Source organism: Dreissena polymorpha, chromosome 3 (genome assembly GCF_020536995.1).
Source record: "Dreissena polymorpha isolate Duluth1 chromosome 3, UMN_Dpol_1.0, whole genome shotgun sequence".
Taxonomy (NCBI): Eukaryota; Metazoa; Mollusca; class Bivalvia; order Myida; family Dreissenidae; genus Dreissena; species Dreissena polymorpha.
Window position 1 is genome coordinate 26,636,784 of NC_068357.1, and position 25,570 is coordinate 26,662,353.

The 25,570-nt window shown below is 37.3% G+C and overlaps 1 protein-coding gene across 4 annotated transcripts; it reads left to right on the plus strand.

Annotated features, from left to right (window-relative positions):
* Positions 1-2,810: 2,810 nt before the first annotated feature.
* LOC127873367 (protein amnionless-like) lies at positions 2,811-25,543 on the plus strand. 4 transcript variants are annotated; one of them, XM_052417221.1, is made up of 15 exons: positions 2,811-3,160; positions 3,505-3,532; positions 8,026-8,107; positions 8,808-8,971; positions 12,275-12,374; positions 13,743-13,963; positions 14,188-14,343; positions 15,511-15,607; positions 16,275-16,357; positions 17,039-17,171; positions 18,195-18,302; positions 18,726-18,837; positions 22,184-22,391; positions 23,461-23,568; positions 24,751-25,542. In XM_052417221.1, exons 3-15 carry the CDS (start codon positions 8,068-8,070, stop codon positions 24,850-24,852), a joined length of 1,632 nt encoding a protein of 543 aa, XP_052273181.1. In that variant the 5' UTR covers positions 2,811-3,160; positions 3,505-3,532; positions 8,026-8,067; the 3' UTR covers positions 24,853-25,542. The 4 variants fall into 4 exon arrangements, with proteins under 4 accessions (XP_052273181.1, XP_052273180.1, XP_052273182.1 ...); XM_052417220.1 differs by lacking the exon at positions 8,026-8,107 and having other exon boundaries at positions 24,751-25,543; XM_052417222.1 differs by lacking the exon at positions 3,505-3,532.
* The last annotated feature ends 27 nt before the right edge of the window (positions 25,544-25,570 follow it).

Consider the following 25,570-nt stretch of genomic DNA (forward strand, 5'->3'; position numbering starts at 1 on the left):
AACACGTTTTTCAATTACTTGCGTTTGGACATGCAATTGCCGAGGTGGATCTCTCTGTCAGTTTATTGTTTTCACTTGAAAGACTGATTGACAAAATTACTGAACCTCGGCTTCTGACTTTTACTTCTTATTGTTAACTTCTTAACTTCTCTGTGGCACCTATTTGTCAGATGTGAGTAATCGGAAGTGTTATTGTTTTAATTTTACAGATTGCTTTGTTTTAGGTAAAATGTCGCCTCTGAATGGCCCTGGCTCAGTTGGCGTGGGCAGCAGCTAACAGACAATACACAAGTATCTTGTTCGAATGGCCAAATAAGTTAGTAGGTTTTTGCTTTTCATCGAAAGAGAAATGTTTCAACTATAGATCCCCGGCGATAATGAAGGTGTGAAAGTGACATAAATTAATAAAACAATAGGGCGGTGTCGCCCGCTTTATCAGACAAAATAATATCGCGTTTCCCACCGAGTCCAAATCTGTAGATCTGTTGAAGGGCAGCATATATAATAAACAATAATTTGGACGATCATTGTTTTAACGTGTTGAAATGGCGTCGTCTGGACCTGGTTTTAGCTGGGAATATACTACTCACTTTGTTTTTAAAAATATCGGTCAACGCCTTTTAGCATGTTTTCACTTTTAAACCTATTAGTAATTAAAAAATATATATAAACCTTACTTAATTAATAAAAGGCGTTAAAACACTTTTGCATTTATTTATTTTAATGAGTCTGCATTCATGAACACAATCTAACAGTCGTATTTTATTACGAAACTCCTCGCAGTGGAACATCACCTTTGGGTTAAACACTGCAATCACAAGTAAAAAATTCTTCCACATTTTGAAGTACTGTATGTCTAGTTTGATACGTTTTCTTACTTTATGCCAAACCATGTTTTTCGACATACTTGAACTTTTTACTGACGAAAATGTATCATTAAAATAACGTTAAATCATATTAAAAACAATATTATAAGAACACAATGATCACTGGGTATGCAATGGCGACAGAGATATAATAGACCTATGCTCGGGACTCAAATCGACCTCTGCGCAAGGTTGTATTATGATCTGAACGTGATGCAAAAGGAGCGGATACAATAAATCACAATGCAATAAACTAAAACACGATTTTAGCAGTTTTTGCTACATAACAATCTGACCGGTATGTTTTAATGATATATTCTAAACCGTAAGCTATTATTTCACATCACTTAGTGGTAAAAGTAAATTTAACAATAGCTATTATTGCGATTGTTCATTGCCACAAGTCTCACTTTTCTAGATAACTTTAAATAGGATGGGGCTGATGATATTTGCGTAGTTAAACCAGCAAGATCCGTTTAAATTTATGTAAACCAAACATAGTATTTAGCTTTTTCATTTTAAGCCGCATTAATACTAGTAATGCTGACATAATTTGGTTATCAAACACATTATTTTGCATTCATCAGCTGACACTATGTTGAAGTGATGGTATTGTAGCGACATTGTTCTAATGTCTTTAAGTTCAAGGACAAAGGAAAAAAAACTGAAAATGTTCTAGTTATTGGCGTTCTCTAAAATAAGATTGTCGAGAACACTGGTATCAGTAAACAAAATGTTTGCTGGGATGTTGGATTAGTTTGAAATATCCCAATGTCTACGTTTCTGTGCAGTGGTTCGTACTCAGGGATGTTTGATTTATACATATACTTGCATAACGGTCCCCCCGAGGGTGCATTCTTTCCGAACAGTGCATCCAATATAGAATTAAAGATTTGTGATTAATTGGTAGTTTAATTCGTGTATGTTTACCATTTTGTTTAAAAAAAAATGTTTGCGTCTCTGATTGTTTAACGTTCTATCAAATGGTCAATGCTTTTAAAGCGAACATTTACATTTTATAATGCGCCAAATATGTAGAAACACATTAATTATACGCCTTTTATAAATTATTGTAACAAAGACATAATTCTTACACGGTCTTATAAATTACATTATCGATACTGGTATAGATGATTCGTTAGTTTGCCTTTATTAAAAATGATAAAACCAGCCGAGTCAACAAGAATTATTATATTTCTTTTATATGTGTCACAGTACATGTAATATAAATAACTGTTTTGATATTTCCTTCTAGGTGCAGCCCACAAGGGTGATTTGATAAAGAAGTATTCACACCTTGCCGGCAAATGTTAAATGATGTGCTCAAACATTTTTTTTTAATTTTATACAGTTTATTAGTGTATTAACGTCTCTTCAATACACAAGTTTTACAGCTATATACATATACGAGTCATTCACTATATTGCAAGTGTATTGCCACTCAATACAGAGTTATAAGAGACAAATCTCTATTTAAAACATAGACAATTAATACTTTAAGGACGCAATAGGAAATTAAAATTCCAACTAAAACATAAACATAAACATACATGTTTTATATCGTGATGTGTCAGTTAAAACATTACATTATGGTATTATATCGGTTTGAAAAGAATAGTCATAAACGATTTATTGTTTGTATGGTATATTAGTCATAAACGATTTATTGTTTGTATGTGTGTAACGATGTAAACTTACCAATTACAATATATTTCCTCATAATATCAAGTTGGTGTCTAGACAAAAAAGAATTCTGCAAGTATTATAAATTAGAAATTGTTGAGAAAATGACACAAGTTTTACAAGCTATTTAAATATGTTCACGTTGTATTAATCAAAGCGAGAGCGAAGCTGCATGGAAGCAACGGTGTGCTCGAATGGCGTAGACTTTTCGTTTGCATAAAAGGGAGACAATGCTGAATTAAATACAACACAACAGTTGACATAGTTTACATCTCTTGCGCAATAGTAAATGTTGTGTTCTATATTTTCACATATTAATTTTCTGCCAAAGATGGTATTGATAGATAGGGTTGGCAATCGATACAAATGCTCAATAATAAATGTATAATAGTTATGCTGTCTGATATAGCTTTGACTTTTGTGAATAGATTTTTGCTAGTGTATTGTTTAAGTTATGACTCTTTATTTTTTGCGACATTTACATAAACTTAAAAAAAATTGTCTTCGCCCCACGACTATGTTATTAATTGGTTAACAAATTCGATCATAGTTTGATGTTGAATGCGGCGCAAGTTTGTCTTACTATCGACCAATTGGAATCTCAGCCGGAGGTCCGTGACTTCCTGTAATTTTATAATTGTTAATTTGTGAACGGATTGCTTTTCTAACATGAAGACATTGATTTTTACTTTAATTTGCATTTTGTTTGTAGTAATCTACACGTTTGCTTTCATTTACATCAAAAACGTATTTAGAGTTAAGTGTTCGATTTAATTTCTTTATTTTAAGCAAAGACCTATAGAATACATAGGTCTTTGTTTTAAGTCGAGTTCTTTTCTATTTACAAATTGATTTCGGGTTTGATGAGGCTACTTTATTGAGTTTTGTGCCATCTTTTTATTGATACGCTCTTTTTCGTCCTAGTGTTTAAACGTGACTCTTGTTACCATTTCAGGTACACCAACTTATTAGAGATTCCCCAGGTTAAGTCATCAAAGTACGGTAGTAGCAGTTTCCGGCATGCGGCTCCAGTTCTGTGGAATTCCTTTCCAGAAAGCTTCAGAAAAGCGAGCAATTATAATCAATTTAAGAGCTTAATTGTGCACTGGAATGGTAAAGAATGTAAATGCTCAGCATGCAATGTCACATAGGCTCGCATAGCTGGCACACAGATCTGGAGCGGCATGCCACACTGCTTCCATTGTTTTGTTCTTAGGCTGCTTGTGCTGTCCTTATTTCTGCTTTTGTATTTTATTTTTGCTTTTGTACTTTATGTTGCTTTAATATATTAGTTTGCCTGTGCCTGCTCATAGTTGTGTTGCTCATAGTTGTGTTGCTTTTCGCTATGTTACTAGTTTTATTGTGAGAAAGCTGCTGATCAGTTCACCCCAAATCTGATTTGAGATGATATTCGTTCTTAGATAAGTTTTATCCGGTCGCACTTTTGTGGGTTTTTTTGTGTTCAGTTTTTTATTTCCTTTTCTCTTATTGCAGTTTTTAGTCCTATCCACAGGAATAGATCAGCAGCTTCCTATACAGCTTTTAAATTCTCATATTGTTTTATTTGTGGTTGCAAATGTACGTTTATTTTTGCTTTATATTGCTTTTGGTTTCCATCGATGCTTTATTACTACCTGGTCATTATAAATAACTTCTTGCACTGACTCTGCTGCTGGTCCAGCTAATCAACATCCTTACATTGATTTGTTTGTTTTAAACATATTTTACCCCGTGCGTGCCACGATGATGATAATATCATGCCTTAAATTGCCCCTCCTAGTGCAATACCAGCAGGAAAGTAAGGAATATGTCTACCGTAGTTTAATATGTGTTGTATGCCTTAAATTGTATCGACTGTTTGTGTATCTGTATTTCTTATGATTATGTATTTGTATTTTAATACCCAAGTAATTGTCTTTCTTTTAACTAGCTTCTTTACTCTTGTTTTACTGTTTACTTTTGTTGTATAGTCGGTTCAAAAGCTTCACAGCTTATGTTATTTGTTATTGTCTTGCCGACTCAAAATACAATTTATTTGATTTGATTTGATTTGATTTGAATTTCGTCCGCTCACAAACGAAAGCTTTCGTATTAGCGTCCGTTTTATTGCGCTTGTATATATTTTATCTTTATTTAAAATCTGTATATAGATCTAGAATGTGCCGTTGAGCCATAATTTATACGATGTTTTGGTATGATTTTTTTGAGACAGTATACGTTTGTCCTTGCAAAATACGTATATAATGAAATATAATTTATTGATAGTTTCTGTTTCAAACTTTGGACCATTTCTCCCATATTTTTATTGTTAATTGTAAATAGTTCGACTCTGGATCATCACCGACGCAGTTGATGTGGCCAAAGTTTTGGCGGATTTCTAATGAATCAGCCAATTAAATATTCAAATATAGGTTGTATTAGTATTCATTCGGGTGTGCTGGCGTTATGTAATTAAATAGTGTATTTTGGGGGTTATTTGCACTCTGACAAATATTTTTGTTGGCAACAGATTCTCATCTGAACATTTTAAGATAACGACCTTATGAAGGTACAAATATAAACAAAATTATGGATATTTCAGCAAGTTGAAAAATAAAAATATGTATATGCAAGTTCAGAAGATATTTACTTTTTGTTGGACCTGCTTGTGAAAAGCTCACCATGTATGTAAATAGTCAAGTGTATGTGCATGCATTAGCTATCTGATCTGCTACTTCATGATTTATCATGCAATATTAAAATAACTTACCACAAATGTTCATCATAAGGAAACGGGATGTAGTGTGAACAATCTCTCCCTAACTAAAATGTTAAGTCACATTTACAGGCCAAAGATAAAATTTTGGCATATATTATACAGCTTGCATGCAGTCCAGACTGTTACTTCATCATTCATCATGTTCACCATCTGGAGACTGCATGTATGATCCTGACTCAATGTCACTGTCATTAATCGGTCAAAGGTCACATGCAAACTGTAACTTCAGCATTCACCATGAAATTGGGGTCACTAGGTCAAAGGTCAAGGTCACTATCACACTAAGTGTGAAAATCGTCTCCGATCAATAACTCGTCAACGAATTGATCAATTGGCTTGATACTTCACATGTGCATTGGCCTTGGACAGTAGATGACCCCTATAGAAATTTGGGTCACTATGCCAAAGGTCAAGGTCATTATCACACTAAGTGTGCAAATCGTTTCCGATCAATAACTTGTCAACGAATTGACCAATTGGCTTGATACCAATAACTGGTCAACGAATTGACCGATTGGCTCGATACTTCACATGCGCACTGGTCTTGGACAGTAGATGAACCCTATTGAAATTGAGGTCTCTAGTTCAAAGCCCTGTCTAAGTGGGCATATGTCTCCGACAGCGGAATACTTGTTTAGACTTAAGTCTAAGAAAGAATACAAAAGTCATGTATTGTTTAAATTATAATATCAGGCATTCAAGAATTGCTTAAATATTTAATCAAACTTGGCATTAACCACTAGTCGCAGCATGTATATTTTCAAATACTTAATTTCTTTTTCTTGATTCTAAGTAAATTATTTATTCTGAAGTCTAAGAATTGATTGGTGGATACAGGCCAATAAACATGTTTGTCCTGAAACTTGGGAGAAATATTGATACACTTATTGTGCTTACTGATATATCTGAATATATTTTATTTCTTAATTAACGCATACACAGTATACATGCAAGTGTCTTCAATATATTCAACACTGCAGTTTATTTGCATAATTATTTATTTCTTGAGGTACAGATAACTAGAGAAATGATACAAGAAGTAACAAGCTTATCTCCAGTGAAGTGCTGGTGTGATTAACATGTTAATTGTTTTCACAGATAGTGGTTGGAGTTTAGATTGTCTATTTAGTGATTGTGGCAAGGCAGTGCAAGTTTGCACCAGCTTACATGAATAATACTTGTTTACATGGTAAGGTCACAGACTTAATTCTATTTACTTCTCTTCATGTTAGTCATGGTTTGGGGCCGTCCATAAAGTACATCATCCATAAAGACATCATGTTCCAGAGGGTCGGAGGTGGTGTAAGAAAGTGTGACAATGGGGAGGGAGGGGTTGAGGCCATCAGTGACCTCACAATTTTATTATAATATTTGTTTATATATTTTTTCTGCTTTTATTCTTAAATAGTCATTTTAATAATGTGCTAGTTCTTTTGAGTGAATTTATATTTTAATACAGTTTAATAGTGAAGTGTCTTTTATATTAAATTCAATTAGGTTTCATTAAAAATTAATTGTTAAAAATTGTGACATACTTTAGGGGGGCTGGGGGGCAAGAATTGTGACAGTTTGTGACAGGGGACTTACTTTATAGACAGCCCCTTTGTATCTCAAACAACTGTTGTTGTTTTTTAATAAAATTTGATAACTAAAATTAGCTTTCTTAAATTTTACAGATTTTTGATCTATTGAAATGACAATTAATGGTTATTTGTTCCCATATATTCCACTAGTTTTCTTATGAAATGCGTAGTCTATACATTATATGTTAAGAAGTAAAATTTATGAAATGTATGGTAAATACTTAGTGTTCAAATAAAATAGTTTGTCTGGAGTGTAATTGTGTCATTCATCGTGCAGTTTAATATTTAACCACACTTGTCCACCATGAGAAGATGTTGTGTTGCATGTTATATCTGTCTCCCTACCTCAAAGGTCAAGGTCATACTTAAAGGTCGAATCTTAAATTTGGCCTAGCGGACACAACTTGTTGTAACTGTTAATTCATGCAATTTGAAAATAAAAGAACAGAAACCATGTGGTGAAGGTGTGTCACCCTGTGAACAAAGTTCAAGGTCACACTAGAGGTCAAAGATCAAACATTCCTAAGCATGGTGCAGATTTTAAATAATTACAATTATTATATTTCTGACATGGAACTTAGAAAACACAAGTTTTTTTACCTCATTTGCAAGAGGTACTAATAAAGCTGTTTTAAATACACAGGGTTATGTATTATCATTCAAATAACAATGGCCGCAAATCTGTTTTCAGTATAAGCTATTAATGTGACAAAAGTTCATCTAATAGTATAAAGTTTAAATGTGTTTGTATACCTTAATAAGTTGATTCAGAATAAGGTCTATTTACAATTTGCTTGGCTTATGGCTGACAGTCATGCATTGAAAAAAAAATCAAGCTGGAGTGCAATGATCTTGAATTAGTTGTTATGTTGTCCACAAGATAAAAAACTGTCATTTGCCCATTCAAAACTGCAGATTTGGATACAGCCAATTAGTGAAATCTATGCTGTGACGCGATAACCAAAGAAATAGTTTGCAGTGTTCTTAAGGAGATTGAATTAATTTAATTATTGCTGAAATTGACTTGTATGCGAAATGTACTGTGCTTCAGTTTGCTGAAGTGATATATTTGCAGGCTTAAATATCTTTGGTTTAAGTTATTGAAAATTTTTCTTATAAAAGTTTTGTTTTCCAGGAATCGTTTTAATAAACCTATGTTTCTTAAGCCAAAGGATTGATGGAAATGAACAAGCTGGTTGTTGTCTTCTTTCTGTTTGGTGAGTTTTTCTTTGCAATATATGCCTTCGGTTTGGTAAGTTTTTTTCCCACCAAATAGGATGGAATATAGCAGTCGCACTGTCGTCTGTATAGAATTCCATTTTCTGGAGTTTTTTTCCTTAACACTCAATAGATAGTAACCTGATTTTTGATGTTTGTGTCTATCTGCATGACTTTCAGATCAAGTTCAAGTTCGGTTCAGGTCCATTAATTTGTAAGGAAGTTCCAAGGAAGTGTGTTCTGGGTAATTGTGCAAGGTCAAGTTCCATAACTTTGACATGCAATTTTGCAGAATTAAGCCACATTTATTATTTGAGAAAGTTGGTTAAGGTAATCGTGCAACATCTCTATACAACTGTTTCTACTACAGATATTCAACTGAAATTTCACACATGTTGAATATGTATTTAGGACATTCACTAATATTTACCGACCAAGACCTACAACTTTTAGGATGGTACAATTGTGCCTTGATTTTCTGTTTATGTAGCTCACAGCCAGACCTTGTTTCATTCAGCTAAATTTTTTTTTTTTAATTTTTGAAATTTATTGGTAAAATATTGAAAATCTTATTTCTTGGCATGGTTACATTTGTTGTTTAAATTTTTACAATTTCACTTTTTAGTTGAAGTGTACTTTATAACTGACATAGATATTCAACTTACAATTCAACAACATATGTTTGATTTATATCTTTAGTTGTGCCTGTGGAAGGGCTGTTCATCCGCTGGCTGCGGAACACAGACCTCAACAACCCGCACAACTGGGATCGGGGAAATCTCCCGTGCGGGAATGACCGCATGATCATCCCAGACGACAGTCCCGTAGTGTTCATGCAGATCAACACCACTGTACAGGAGCTGGTAGGTTCACTAAGGAGAATAGTTGGTAGCTATAGAAATAAGTTATTCACAAATGTTTCAAGCCAGAGTGCAATGATCTTGAATAGTTGTGATGTTGTCCACAAGATAAACTAGAAATGGCGCGGCAGAGGCCGACGCGTATCCCCACGCAGCATGTTTGACCCAGGGGCGCCCCAAGGTTGGTAATGGGGCCATGCATAGTTAAGATTGACCGTATTGTCATAAGAGAAGTTCAGTATCAATTAGAAGTGAATCGGTGTAGAAATGAAGAAATTATAGTGAAAGGCAATTTTGGGTGGGCGTGGCCTATGTGGGCGGGGCGCCCCAGGGTTGGTAATGGGGCCATGCATAGTTGAGATTAACTGTATTGTCATAAGAGAGGTTCAGTATCAATTTGAAGTGAATCGGTGTATAAATTAAGAAATTATAGTAAAAGGCAATTTTGGGTGGGCGTGGCCTATGTGGGAGGGGCGCCCCAGGGTTGGTAATGGCGCCATGCATAGTTGAGATTGACTGTATTGTCATAAAAGAGGTTCAGTATCAATTTGAAGTGAATCGGTGTAGAAATGAAGAAATTATAGTGAAAGGCAATTTTGGGTGGGTGTGGCCTATTATGGGCGGGGCGCCCCAGGGTTGGTAATGGAGGCAAACATAGTTGAGATTGACCGTATGGTCATAAAAGATGTTCAGTATCAGTTTGAAGTAAATCGGTGTAGAAATGAAGAAATTATAGTAAAAGGAAATTATGGGTGGGCGTGGCCTATGTGGGTGGGGCGCCCCAGGGTTGGTAATGGCGCCATGCATAGTTGAGATTGACTGTATTGTCATAAAAGAGGTTCAGTATCAATTTGAAGTGAATCAGTGTAGAAATGAAGAAATTATAGTAAAATGCAATTTTGGGTGGGCGTGGCCTATGTGGGCGGGGCGCCCCAGGGTTGGTAATGGGGCCATGCACAGTTGAGATTATCTGTATTGTCATAAGAGAGGTTCAGTATCAATTTGAAGTGAATCGGTGTAGAAATTAAGAAATTATAGTAAAAGGCAATTTTGGGTGGGCGTGGCCTATGTGGGAGGGGCGCCCCAGGGTTGGTAATGGTGCCATGCATAGTTGAGATTGACTGTATTGTCATAAAAGAGGTTCAGTATCAATTTGAAGTGAATCGGTGTAGAAATGAAGAAATTATAGTTAAAGGCAATTTTGGGTGGGTGTGGCCTATTATGGGCGGGGCGCCCCAGGGTTGGTAATGGGGGCAAACATAGTTGAGATTGACCGTATGGTCATAAAAGATGTTCAGTATCAGTTTGAAGTAAATCGGTGTAGAAATGAAGAAATTATAGTAAAAGGAAATTATGGGTGGGCGTGGCCTATGTGGGTGGGGCGCCCCAGGGTTGGTAATGGCGCCATGCATAGTTGAGATTGACTGTATTGTCATAAGAGAGGTTCAGTATCAATTTGAAGTGAATCAGTGTAGAAATGAAGAAATTATAGTAAAATGCAATTTTGGGTGGGCGTGGCCTATATGGGCGTGGCCTATGTGGGCGTGGCCTATGTGGGCGGGGCTCCCCAGGGTTGGTAATGGGGCCATGCATATCTGAGATTGACCGTATTGTCATAAGAGAGGTTCAGTTTCAATTTGAAGTGAATCAGTGTAGAAATGAAGAAATTATAGTAAAAGGCAATTTTGGGTGGGCGTGGCCTATGTGGGCGGGGTGCCCTAGGATGTGTAATGGGGCAATGCATAGCTGAGATTGACCGTATTGTCATAAGAGAGGTTCAGTATCAATTTGAAGTGAATCGGTGTAGAAATGAAGAAATTATAGTAAAAGGCAATTTTGGGTGGGCGTGGCCTATGTGGCCGGGGCGCCCCAGGGTTGGTAATGGGGCCATGCATAGTTGAGTATGATCTTATTGTCATAAGAGAGGCTCAGTATCAATTTGAAGTGAATCGGTGTAGAAATGAAGAAGTTAATGTAAAATAACATAAAAAATGAGTGAAAATCTCTGACCCGGCCCCACCCAAACCCCCATAACTTTTGACCCAGGGGTCAGATCAAAATTCCGTCACTGTCACCGTCGCACATATGCTCATAGCTACCATGTATGTAAGTTTTAAGGTTCTAGTTCTAATAGTGTTGGAGGAGCAGGTGGCCAGGACGGACGGACGGACAGACGCACATCACCACAAGTCCCCACTTTTTCTCCGAAAAACGTGGGGATAATAACTGTCATTGGTTCTCTTTGCCCGTTCAAAACTGCAGATTTGGATACAGCAAAGTAGTGAAATCTGTTAAATAGCTTGAAAAGTGATATGTCTAGACATAAGGTTTTTATTTGAGCCACTTAATGCGAAAATAGGTCTTATGCCATATTTGGCCAACATATCTCCATACTAGCCTGCTTAGTACGTAGTACTGGAGTCTAGCCAGGGGCTAACCTTTCTGCTAATGAGACCATGCATCTTTGGGTGATTTTATTGTGCACAGGCTAGCTACTGCAAATTACCCCTGTGTAATACAAAGTCAGGGACATATGTAATTTTTAACACATTGATTTACATAATGCACTCTCCTTATTCTTGTGGGGACTTAGAATGGTCTTGCTGTTTTAAAAAAAAGATGCTGAAAATTGTTCTATTGTAATAAGATACACGTGTTAACTACCAATTCGGGTAAACTAATAAATGTAGCTTAGCCCTATTTATGTACCTAAGTTTTTACAACACAGGCCACAATCTAAGGTTTGTGTTTTTGCCGTATGCAACGTCCACAAAACATTTTTGAGGATCAGTCATATAATTACTTCTACAGCCATTTTCCCCTGTTGTCTCTTATTCAAGGAGGGCAGTTAACCCTTTGCATGCTGGGAAATTTGTCGTCTGCTAAAATGTCGTCTGCTGAATTTCTAGAATTCGCATTTTCTTCGATTTTTTTCAAACAATACTATCAGAATAGCAAACAGTTTGGATCCTGATGAGACGCCACGTTCTGTGGCATCTCATCTGGATCCAAACTGTTTGCAAAGGCCTTCAAAATTCGGTTCCCGCATTGTAAGGGTTAAAAGTTATTTGCATAATTATGGGCACTTCACTTACCATTGGTAAACTGCTTAAATAGACTAACTTTGCCCCAAAACGTACAAGAAGGTTAAGTGGCCACTGGTACTCTACTGATACCTTTGAGTACTGCACTTTGCCCCAAAACGTACAAGAAGGTTAAGTGGCCACTGGTTCTCTACTGTTACCTTTGAGTAATGCAAAAACGCCAGCTTCTTGTAATAAATACTTTACAATCTTGTCGTATTAGGTGTTGCCAGCTACAGGGGAGCTGGTGTTTGGGAGTTTCTTTGGTCTTGCCTTCACAAATGAGCCAGATCACAGTGCAGCCTGCCTGGACTCTGGATCTGGTAGGTGCTTTTTTGGCATAGCTGTTTAATTACCTTTACATAACGCCAGCAGACCCGAATGAATACACTCCATTTATTCAATTGGTTGATTTGAGCATAATCCCCTGAATATTAGCAACACCATCGCTTCTTTGTATTAAGGATGTAACACATCTGAACAGTGTATGGAAATGCGGACTACCCTCTGCATATTGATATGAAAAGTAGACACACATTTTGGCCCAGTTACAAATATGTATTACAGGTAAATTACATCCCCAAGACCTAAGGGTCAGAGCTGTATCAGTAAATTGTCAGTGGAAGAATGTACTATCAATAAATGTCTTATGTTGATAACACATTATTGCTTCCAAGAAAGCAAATAACATAAATTTAAGGAAAACTACTAAAGCCATACATGTGTGACAAATGCAGTCTGTCTGAAAATATACTTTAATTTTCTATCGGAAAGTATCGTGGTTTTATGTTCCATTTACAAGACACAATGTGGAAATGGGTCTTGTGCAATATGCTGACAGCATAGCTCCAGCTAAGCCTGAGCATCCCAGCAGTCTTATCAGGATATGCCTACTGAATAGGCTTGTCTGGAGATACCACAAAACATTGAACGCTTATTTATAGCCGAAATCATAGCCCATGACCAGACTGCGCAAGTGCGAAGGCTGCGCTTGAGCTAAACTGCATATGCTTGAAGACCAATTTTTGAATAACGTGGATGTAACAGTGTTATTTGAATGTCTGGAAAGAAAACTGCCATTAATCAAATATCAATCATATGTTTTGATGAAGAAGAAATAAATTCATAAGAAGCCATGTGAGGACATATATGATGTGATCTCACATAGTAAAATTTGTATCTACAAACACTATTACCTGGTTTAATATATGTGCACTTCATGACATTGCAATTAATAGCAAACATTTCATTCCGTGGATATGCGACTACATGTGTTAAGTAAAAAAAACAAAACACAACAATACATAAACCCTTTTTGAAAGTTCAATGACTTAGAAGCGTAATGTTCTACCTTTATTTCACAGTCATATTTCTTGTTGTACATGACGTTGGTGTTTGCTTGCATCATAATGCATATTATAACTAGTATGTGGTGCTTCATATTTGTATTGTACAAAGCGAAACTGTACTTAAACACATATATAATACATGTAGTACTATATTTACAGTGGAGAAATATCTGATAAAGACAAGCATTACTTCTACAAATCATGCTAGGTTTCCTCTTCCAACATAATTTACAAACACAATTTTAATGTAGCTAACTGAATTAATGGGCAATCTTTAAACTACAACCCCAACTTACAGCCCCTTTTATGATTCCTTAAAAAATAAGACCTTTGACCTTTCAGATATAACCTTCAATGCAAGCCATCCAGCAGACTGGTTTGACCCAGATAACTGGTGTCTGACAGACACAGAGACTGGACCATGCAAGGATATGGCATTGTTGGATACGGAGAGAATACCTTGCTCTACAGGAGATGTGGTGTTCCCCACAGGTAGCTCCTACTATGTGGACCTCGGGAGGAACAAGGACATACAAGTCAATACTCTGAAAGTGTCGGGGAAGGTGAGAAGTAGAGGATATTTGTTGAATTTAGTTTCAGATAATATTTTCATGCCATGAGTGGTCATAACAAAAATTCTGTGTCTGCAGTCAGGTAATATTTCAAGGTAAATATACTGTACAAAATTAATTAAAACTTTGTCCATTTTATTTTACTTAAATAGTGTAATTGACATTAATGACTTTGCTACCATTGAACTCTTGATATTCTTATACAAATATTTCAGGCCTACAGCACCAACACATTCAGGGATTACTTAAGAACAGAAAATGGCCGCAACATTTTCCCACCACCGGCCACTGGTGCTCAGTCTTCAGTGACGATGAACAGACGAAAATGTACAGACCAGACTGGATGTGCATGTGGAAACGACCAAGGCCAGGTATGGAATTAATGGATATGAGCCTTGTTCTGGGAAAATAGGGCCTAATGCATGTGCGTAGTTATGTGCCAGATCAGCCTGTGCAGTCCGCAAAGGCTAATCAGGGACGACACTTTCTGCTGTTATGATATTTTTCTTTAAAAAAAGGTATATTTTAAGTGGAAGTCCAGTTTAGGTGCAAAGTCTTGTCCCTGATTAGCCTGTGCAGACAGCACAAGCTATCTAGGATGACACTTTACCCACATGCATAAAAAAATAAACAAGAGATGTGTTTGTCAGAAACACAATGCCCCCTATTGCGCCGCTTTGAAATTAAATTTCAATATATCATTTGGCAGGTTTAGAAATTATCTCCCTTTTAAAGCTTATTACTTCCATTGGATTGTATTTTTTTACTTTTGACCTTAAAGGATGACCTTGACCTTTCACCACTCAAAATGTGCAGCTCCATGAGATACACATGCATGCCAAATATCAAGTTGCTATCTTCAATATTGCAAAAGTTATGGCCAATGTTAAAGTTTTCGGACGGACTGACGGACGGACAGACAGTTCAATGCTATATGTCATCCTACCGGGGGCATAAAAACCCATTTTCACATATCAAAGCACATATGAATATGACACCAGCCAGGTAGACACAGACTTGAACAGAATAAATGGTGCTTTGGGTAGGAGTTGGATTGTTATACCCAAAGCATGCTTAAGAGATGTTTATTGGAGTTACTCTGTCAGTCCGTTTGTTGGTTGGTTGGTCACTAAATGTTACAGGTTTGCGGAGTCACTTTCACATTTCTAAAGCAATTGAATTGGAACTTCAAGTATATAAAGTCAAGTATTAATAATTGCCATGAAGTGTAGATCTGCACGAGAAGTTGTTCATGCCCAATGAGCCACACATTCTTAGATATTTGCCTTTGAATAAAGCTTACATCATTTAAATTTTAAAAATTCTGTTGAAACAAGATGTTTAGCAAAATGCTTGTTTCTTGCAATAAAAGATGAAGGTCACACGCATTTGTAATAATAATACATGGCATTCTTGACAAGGGGCGGGATAGGCATACTTGTTTATGTCGGCCATAGTTGACAAGGTTGCTTCAGTGAACTGTATTAATACAACACCATGGCCTTTAATTGCTGTACATGTACCTACCTATATTTCAGATTTTTGAGACAGTGTGCACCGTAACAAAGCTCAGATGCCCGCGCCCATTGTGTGCTGCCACCATCAAGCCAGTGGGACACTGCTGCAATGTGTGTGGTAGGTGCATTGCCTGGGGCTCTAGTACAGTAAACTCTTAATTTCTTCTTAAAATATATGGGCAGTGCTCTGTATAAAAGGGGCTTAATGCATGTGCGTAAAGTGTCGTCCCAGATTAGCCTGTGCAGTCTGCTCAAGCTAATCACGGACAACACTTTCTGCTTTAATGATATTTTTCGATTAAATAAAGTCTCTTCTTAGCAAAAACCAAGTTTAGGCGGAAAGTGTTGTCCCTGACTAGCCTGTGTGGACTGCACAGACTAATCTGGGACAACACTATACGCACATGCATTAGACCCCCTATCTCACAGAGCGCAGCTCATATCTTTGTTTTCAAATGCAATATTTTTATAAACACACATTTATCTGTAAATCACTGAGTAGTAAAGAGGACAAGGGCAAATCCGTCTTTTCCAAGTCGCCTGTGCAGTCTGCAAAGGGCCTATCAGGGTCAACACATATTGTTTGTAAGGAATTTTTTGTTTTCAGGAAGTTTCCTCTAAACGGATATCCAATCTAGGCGGAAAATTTCGTCCCTGATTAGCCTGTGTTAGCCCTGTTTTCTCAGAACGCTGCTCATTTTTAATCATCTTGATCATTTTATTATGCCTCTTAAGTTTATGTTATGGTGATAACACGAGGAATTCATGTCAATCATGTTTTGCAGGGGGAATGTTGACCCTGACCTACGGCACTGGATTCAACTTGGACACCTTTAACAACAGCATTCAGCGAAACTTTGTGGAAAACGTAAGTAATCTCAGTAGTAAAGAGTAATTCAATAGGGAACTCAAAAACAAAATGCAAGTCATCAAAGTCAGGTCAAGTCTTTTAAAAATTGATCGCAATGCTAGTGTTTTGCCTCTTCTTAATTTAGGGTGGAGTATCATTTTATTGTTAACAACTGGTTATGATTATTATATCCCTTCTGCCAGTGGTTATATTGGAGTCACTCTTGTTCATCGGTTAATTTTTCCTTATAAAATGTTTGTGGAGCTTACATATTTCTCAAGCATTGAAGTGGAAACTGTAAATGTCATCATCATGAATATAGTAGAAGTGAAAAAGGCTTTACATCTTCCATTGATCCTCACATTATTGAGTTATTTGCCCTAGAACGTACCATTGTGCTGGGGTATTAATAATGTTTGATACAAAGGTCTGGTAGAGTGTACTAGTGTATGACCTGCGTCATGCAAAGACGGGTCATGTCATACACAGCCCATTTGTAAAGTCTGGTTAGGAGCTATGCTGTCCCTTGATGAGACCAAGGATTCTTGCATGACTTTACAGCAAGCAGGGTAGCTCCTTTTCAGAATGCGCAATTCTTGTGCGAGCTGATCTGGAGCTACGCTGGCGCATGTGGCATAAGACCCAATTTTGCATGACGCAGGTATGTACCAAGAATTTGTGTTTGAACCCTCACTTCAGGAAAAGTATCCTCACATCAAGTATATCTTATCAAAGCGATCAGATGGCAAGATTCAGATGGTACTATGGGATGACAACAAAGGGGTCATGAGTTCACAACTTGCACAAGACATATTGGCAGATATCAAACAAGGTAAGGGCTATCTATATATCTGACAAATACATACGGAATATTACGCTAGTCAATTGTTCCATGTGTTTGTATCAGTCGAGTGGCTTGTGTGATGACGTATCTCACGAGAGGCGGAGCCTCAAGTGTGATACGAAATAGCGCAAGCCACGAGACTGATACAAACACTTGTAACAATTGATTTGCGTAATATTCCTTTTATTATATAAAACTTTGAATCATTTAAGTTAAAAAAAAATGAGTTTAAGTGTTAACCAAGAATGTACTTACGATTTTCTGCATCCAAAGTGACGTCATTAAAAGTAGTCCGGCTAGTATGGTAATACAGAATTGGAAAACTAGCGAGTAGCATAATACAGGAATTATTTCTGTGCAGTTGTATTTTACCGATTGATACAACTTGTATATTTTGGGAACATAAAGCAGGTATATAATAAATCCACATCATGACTATGAAAATTGTTATCTTAATTTTGTATCAAGTATTTACTTGAAATCTATATTAAGTATTCAATTATTTAATCAATTATTCATTTATATAATGTGAAATTTAGTATATATAAGCTTTTCATTTGAATTGGGAAGTTATAAAAGTTTATTTTATGCAAAACAAAAAAAAATCATAAGTACTTTAAGCTTGTATTTGCAAGTTATTAACTTGTATTTGCAAGTTATTTTTAAATCTTTATACGTAATTTGAATGAAATGCCCCACTATTACACAATGAATGTATACTGTGTTGTTATTTCTTCATTTTTTCTTTCTTGTTATTTCTAACAAATATCAGGGACTGATTTGGTCAACATTTGTATAACGCTTAATTTATTGTATAATAACAGTATATAGTTAATATATAGGTAATATCTGATAATTCTTACAAAATATTGCTTGTCGTTAAAAGTTTCATGGACAACATAGGTAATTAGGGACAATGGATATGTTTTCCCGTAATTGACTGAGTTCTTGTTTGTCAATACAAATTTTAATTCATTCTACCTTTTAATGTCTATTCTCTCTTTGCACCAGACATAACCACGGGTGGCATGAGGTATGCAATAATGGAGGCTACACTCCAGTCTACTGCTACTGGAGGATCAGGTGCAGTGCAACCTGGCAGCCACAGCGCTCATACTGGTAAGTGCTTATGAGGACACAATTAGAAAATGAACAGCTTGAGTTAACATTCACATGCATATTGACTTATATCAATTCAAACATAAAGCATAACAAAAATCATAAACAATGGTATTATTGTTCGTTCAAACGTGTAACCCCACAGTTCAAATCTGTCATACCATCCAATTTACAATAGAGACCAATTCTTTCATATTACATGTACTCATTTATTGGAAAATCTTAGTAAGGTTGGATCTGTTTTGTCATAGACAATGGGTATGTCAAGATGTATTTTGGCCTTTTTGACCCATTCAGTGTGACCTATGAGCTACAGACTCAGGCTTTGTATTGAATTTACAGGCCTGTTCATAGTGATAACTTGTTGCCAGTTAGTAAACTGCTTCCTAAAGATGCTATAACAGACGATGTATTATATGTTAGGGGCAGAGACAGAACTAGGTCGAGGGTCAGTGGCTGGGGTAACGATAGGCTGCATTGCTGGAGTGCTAGTCGTCTGTTTAGCAGCTTTCCTTCTCTACAGGCGCACAAGCTGGTAAGTGTTTGTACTCTATAGGTGCACAAGCTGGTAAGTGTTTGTACTCTATAGGCGCACAAGGTAGTAAGTGTTTGTACTCTATAGGTGCACAAGCTGGTAAGTGTTTGTACTCTATAGGCGCACAAGGTAGTAAGTGTTTGTACTCTATAGGCGCACAAGGTAGTGAGTGTTTGTACTCTATAGGCGCACAAGGGGGTAAGTGTTTGTACTCTATAGGCGCACAAGGTAGTAAGTGTTTGTACTCTATAGGCGCACAAGGTAGTAAGTGTTTGTACTCTATAGGTGCACAAGCTGGTAAGTGTTTGTACTCTATAGGCGCACAAGGTGGTAAGTGTTTGTCCTATATAGGCGCACAAGCTGGTAAGTGTTTGTCCTATATAGGCGCACAAGGGGGTAAGTGTTTGTCCTATATAGGTGCACAAGGGGGTAAGTGTTTGTACTCTACAGGCGCACAAGGGGGTAAGTGTTTGTACTCTACAGGCGCACAAGGGGGTAAGTGTTTGTACTCTATAGGCGCACAAGGTGGTAAGTGTTTGTACTCTATAGGCGCACAAGGTGGTAAGTGTTTGTACTCTATAGGCGCACAAGGGGGTAAGTGTTTGTACTCTATAGGCGCACAAGGGGGTAAGTGTTTGTACTCTACAGGCGCACAAGGGGGTAAGTGTTTGTACTCTACAGGCGCACAAGGGGGTAAGTGTTTGTACTCTATAGGCGCACAAGGTGGTAAGTGTTTGTACTCTACAGGCGCACAAGGTGGTAAGTGTTTGTACTCTATAGGCACACAAGGGGGTAAGTGTTTGTACTCTACAGGCGCACAAGGTGGTAAGTGTTTGTACTCTACAGGTGCACAAGGTGGTGTTTGTACTCTAAAGGCACACAAGGTGGTAAGTGTTTGTACTCTACAGGCGCACAAGGTGGTAAGTGTTTGTACTCTATAGGCGCACAAGTGGGTAAGTGTTTGTACTCTATAGGCGCACAAGGGGGTAAGTGTTTGTACTCTACAGGCGCACAAGGTGGTTAAGTGTTTGTACTCTAAAGGCACACAAGGTGGTAAGTGTTTGTACTCTATAGGCGCACAAGGGGGTAAGTGTTTGTACTCTATAGGCGCACAAGGGGGTGTTTGTCCTATATAGGTGCACAAGCTGGTAAGTGTTTGTACTCTATAGGCGCACAAGGTGGCAAGTGTTTGTCCTATATAGGCGCACAAGGTGGTAAGTGTTTGTACTCTATAGGTGCACAAGGTGGTAAGTGTTTGTACTCTATAGGCGCACAAGGGGGTAAGTGTTTGTTCTCTATAGGCACACAAGCTGGTAAGTGTTTGTCCTCTATAGGTGCACAAGGTGGTAAGTGTTTGTACTCTATAGGCGCACAAGCTGGTAAGTGTTCATACTCTATATGAGCAGATGCTGGTAAGTGTTCATCCTCTATAGGTACACAAACTGGTAAATGTTCATCCTCTATAGGCGCCAAACTTGTATGTGTTCATCCTCTATAGGTGCACATCCTGGTAAGTGTCCATTATCTATATGAGCACATGCTGGTAAGTGTTCATCCTCTATAGGCGCACAAACTGATAAATATTCATCCTCTGTAGGCGCTAAAGTGGTTAATTTTCATCCTCTATAGGCGCACAAGCTGGTATGTGTTCATCCTCTATAGGTGCACATCCTGGTAAATGTTCATCCTCTGTAGGCACACAAGCTCGGAAAATGTTCATCCTCTATAGGTGCACAACCTGGTGAATGTTCATCCTCTAAAGGCGCCAAACTGGTTAATGTTCATCCTCTGTAGGCACACAAGCTGGTAAAATGTTCATCCTCTATAGGCGCCAAACTGGTTAATGTTCCTCCTCTATAGGTGCACAAGCTGGTAAATGTTTATCCTCTATAGGTGCACAAGCTGGTAAATGTTCATCCTCTGTAGGCACACAAGCTGGTAAATGTTCATCCTCTATAGGTGCACAAGCTGGTAAATGTTCATCCTCTAAAGGTGCACAAGCTGGTAAATGTTCATCCTCTGTAGGTGCACATCCTAGTTAGTGTTCATCCTCTGTAGGCACACAAGATGGTAAATGTTCATCCTCTATAGATGCACAAGCTGGTAAATGTTCATCCTCTATAGGCGCACAAGCTAGTTAATGTTCATTCTCTATAGGTGCACAAGCTGGTAAATGTTTATCCTCTGTAGGCACACAGGCTGGTAAATGTTCATCCTCTGTAGGCGCACAAGATGGTAAATGTTCATTCTCTATAGGCACACAAGCTGGTAAATGTTCATTCTCTATAGGTGCACAAGATGATAAATGTTCCTCCTCTATAGGCACACAAGCTGGTAATAGTTCATCCTCTATAGGTGCACCAGCTGGTAAATGTTCATTCTCTATAGGCACACAAGCTGGTAAATGTTCATTCTCTATAGGCGCACAAGATGATAAACGTTCCTCCTCTATAGGCACACAAGCTGGTAATAGTTCATCCTCTATAGGTGCACCAGCTGGTAAATGTTCATCCTCTATAGGTGCACAAGCTAGTTAATGTTCATCCTCTATAGGTGCACATGCTGGTAAATGTTCATCCTCTGTAGGCACACAAGATGGTAAATGTTCATCCTCTATAGGCACACAAGCTGGTAATAGTTCATCCTCTATAGGTGCACAAGCTGGTAAATGTTCATCCTCTATAGGTGCACAAGCTGGTAAATGTTCATCCTCTACAGGCACATAAGCTGGTAAGTGTTCATCCTCTATAGGTGCACAAGCTGATATTGTGGACATGGCTCAACAAAGTTGAAAGACTGGAACATGTCTTAATAAGCTCATGACGTAAAACAGAAAACTAAACCTGTAGAGACTGCACAGGCCAATCTGGGACAACACTTAACGCACATGCATTAAACCCCCTTTTTTCAAAGCAGGACCAGATTGAATTGTAAGAGGTCGCAGTGGTGTAGTAGATGTGGTGTCTGCCTAGCGATCGGGAGGTCATGGGTTTGATCCCCACTGAGGAAGCATTCTTTAGATTTCCCCCATAGACACCAAGTACTGGTTCTAGTCCCAGGAAACGGACTCGAGAGCGTTTCAAATAAGCCTTCTATGCAATCAAGCTAAAACAATAGGTTTTAAGTAAACTAATTGAATTGTAGCATAGTGTAAGACTTGCTGTTAACTTAGTATAAATTATAAGCACAGTCTGAAAATTCCCCTCAAACAGTACAAATAACATTGGAATGATTGTGTATATTGAGGGTAAACTATGAAAGAGCCCCAGTATAAAGAGTTAACCATATTTTTGATACACACATTTATATGTACAGTAAATCCAGATTTTTTATATTCATGTTTCAGGTCTTGTGTTGACACTGGGCGATTCAGTCGAAGTATCTTTAACAAGTTTAACCGGTTTGATGCGAGCGAGGCACGCAGCCCTCAAGTTACCATACCAACCCCTGACGCCTTCGCCTGGGGCTCTCTGGACAGTGGGGTCTCCTCAGCACATTCCTCCCGACTATCACAGGGCTTTGACAACCCCATGTTTGGAGAGGCGACCTTTGATGTGAGTTAGCATATTTTTACTTGAGCCTCATTCTGTGAACAGGGTGTTTAATGGATGTGCGTAAAGTGTCGTCCCAGATTAACCTGAGCAGTTCACACAGGCTAATAAGGGACGACACTTTCCGCCTAACTGGATTTTTGTCATGAACAATCTTCCTTTTAACGGAAAGTTCAATAAAAGCACATACATGAAACCGCATTTTCTCATAATCTGTATTTTGTATTGCTTTAATAAACATTGTTAGACATAGAGCATGAGGGGGGGAGGGGGGATAATGCCCCTCCTGTAATTGTCTCATTGAAAATTTACAACCTCAATTATGGAGAAGCTATGTAACTTTCCATGCAAGTCAGTTTATTTTTACTGCCAGGGTATATGACATAGTTAATGTGGGCATTACAGAATAGTGATTTTTGCCTGTGCTCACCTTTTGAAGGTTGTCTGTCTTGCCTCAATATTTACCGTGTTAACACTCCTGAAACTTCTTTTATCATACCGCTACATTGTTTGGAGGTATTTCATATTAATCACATATATTAAAAAAAAATATACAAAAAAAGCAACATACACAGCAAAAAACATATTTTACAAATATAAGTGCAAGCACTCATGATGTTATTATTAACACATCAAATGTCAAAAAACATATTCATTCCCGCAAAAAATGCAGCGTTGTTGCGATTATTTTTCACTATTTCTTATGAAATGGGGCACTTAAAGGTAAGATACAAAAAGATCACTGTCTGATGGTTTTGTAATATATCAGGTGAGGATTAGAATAAAATTAACGGAAAGGCTTGCTGAGGCAGTAACCTGTTATTCTCTGTTTATTACATAATCTTCATGAAATTTGGTAAGTAGATTTATCCCAGTTGATCTTTGCGCTAAGTTTCAAATAGGCTCACATGGCATCAAAAGCTAGGTGAACACTTAGAGAGGCCATATTGATAGCCTAATCTTAATGAAATATGACCATAACATTTGTCTCAATGATATCTTGTCTGATTTTGGAACTGTGTCATATGGGTTCAAAAACTAGTGGGTGTATCTCCACATCGTCTCTTGGCAGACACAGAATCCTGTTCCTATGGAGATGGAGGTGAGGTCAGTGATGTCAGAAGAACAGCCAAAAACTGACTTTGGTTTTGATAACCCGCTGTACGACTCCGTCCATCAGGTAAGACAATCTGTCCATCAGTATGCAATCCAGTGTACGTTGCATAATCCTGATGCAAATTCCCAATTAACTTATTTAAAACCTTTTGTGACATAAACTTAGGAAAACACAAAGGTAAAGCAACTGAATTTGATAAAAATTTAAGATGTAACCTTTCTTGAACGCTTTCATAGTTGACTGATTAAATAAAACATCTTCTAAAATGATGCTTATACGATATTGTATACAGTATATTAACTGTGTATGCAAAAAATACATGTAAAGACATTTCTTAAAGTGACACATAATTTTATGTTTGAATAATGTCATCTATTGTATTAACTAACAAGGGACAAAATTGTCACAAAACCAGGTTTTCATTGTGAAAAAAAATACGATAAAGGGAGAAAACTCAAACTGAACTTTTGAAATGAACAAACAAAATTAACCCCCTTTGTAAGTTTGTTTTTAAAAAAAAGCTATTTTTAGTCGTGGCAACCTTGACATTGGAGATATTGACGTGATTCTTTCGTGCAACACACCGTCCCATGATGGTGAACAAATGTGCCAAATGATTTTAAAATCTCACAATGAATGACATAGTTATGGCCAGGACAAGCTCATTTATGGCCATTTTTGACCTTTGAACTCAAAGTGTGACCTTGACCTTGGAGATATCGACATAATTATTTCGCGCAACACACCGTCCAATGATGGTGAACAAATGTGCCAAATGATTTTAAAATCTGACAATGAACGACATAGTTATGGCCCGGACAAGCTTGTTCCGCCCGCCAGCCAGCCAGCCAGCCCGCCCGCATTCGCCAATCTAATAACCAGTTTTTTCCTTCGGAAAACCTGGTTAAAAATACTACAGTATTCGGATCAAACTAAACAATGTTTTATGTCAAGAAATAATCTTTGGCTTTTTTTGGATTTTACAATATTGATTATTGTTTACAAACTAGAGTTGTTATTAGTTTGTTTTCTATGCTTTGACATGCTCACCTAGCTTTGGGAAACACTTGACCCAAATACAAACTCATATTCAGTTCATTTTCCAACAATGTTGCTGTTGCAATTTAATGGAGCCATACATTCAATGCTATTGACTTTTTATGTTCCATAAAATGGCATAATTGTATAGCTCATAAATAATATTTTACAATTGCATGGCTTTTTAATTTTTTACCACATTTTCAGGATTCCTTATTCAGTGACCCCTCTGTTGTGGTGGAGCCCCAACCACTACCCGTTGTCACCCTAGAGGCAGCTGGTTGCCAGGAAACAACCACCGATGCCTGAGACGGTGCCCGGGACAACCATCGATGACTGAGAATTGGTTGAAAAAAATCAACGAAGGAGGACTCACTTGTACATGTTTAAACTGTTGTCTGTTAATTTGTATCAACACTAAATAATATAGTCTGTTATGGGCGATGTCATACGAAAATGGATCTTATGCCATGTCCTCTATAAAGTGATGCACGGTATCATGGTCTTACAGAGTAGCTCCAGTCCAAATTATGCAAAGACTAGGCTGGTCTAAAGCTATGCAGGCTGCATATGGTATAAGAACCATTTTCGCACTACAATCGTCATATATATTCATTTGCTTAAACTCTCTGTGTAAATATTGTGCATATACATGTAAACTATTCCAAAAATTCTTTATTTAGAACAAACTTTGTTGCCATAGATCTATAATTAATATTGATTAAGTTTGAAGCAAGTTATTCACAAACCACTTAATAGATTATTATAAATTTATAATATTGTATTAACCAAAACAATTTCTGTTCTCTGACGGTCATTGGGGCAGTTTGTTAATATCTTTCTTTGTCAATTATAACTCCTTCACTTTTAAGTTTAAAGCTCAGAATCCAGACATTTTACAACAAATACCCTTGGGAAAATATAGTGTTTAATCCAAATGTGAAGTGTGTATAAAATATAATCAATAACATATTTACAACTATGTACAATACAGTTTTCAATTGACATGACGCCTTATCTATGATCG

What these genes read in the sequence shown, in the direction of transcription:
- LOC127873367 (XM_052417220.1), top strand. Translation starts at nt 3,104, where the DNA reads ATGTTGAATGCGGCGCAAGTTTGTCTTACTATCGACCAATTGGAATCT. An exon ending in ACACCACTGTACAGGAGCTG is followed by an intron (nt 8,972 to 12,274) that starts GTAGGTTCACTA and finishes TTGTCGTATTAG; the next exon opens with GTGTTGCCAGCTACAGGGGA. An exon ending in CTGCCTGGACTCTGGATCTG is followed by an intron (nt 12,375 to 13,742) that starts GTAGGTGCTTTT and finishes TTGACCTTTCAG; the next exon opens with ATATAACCTTCAATGCAAGC.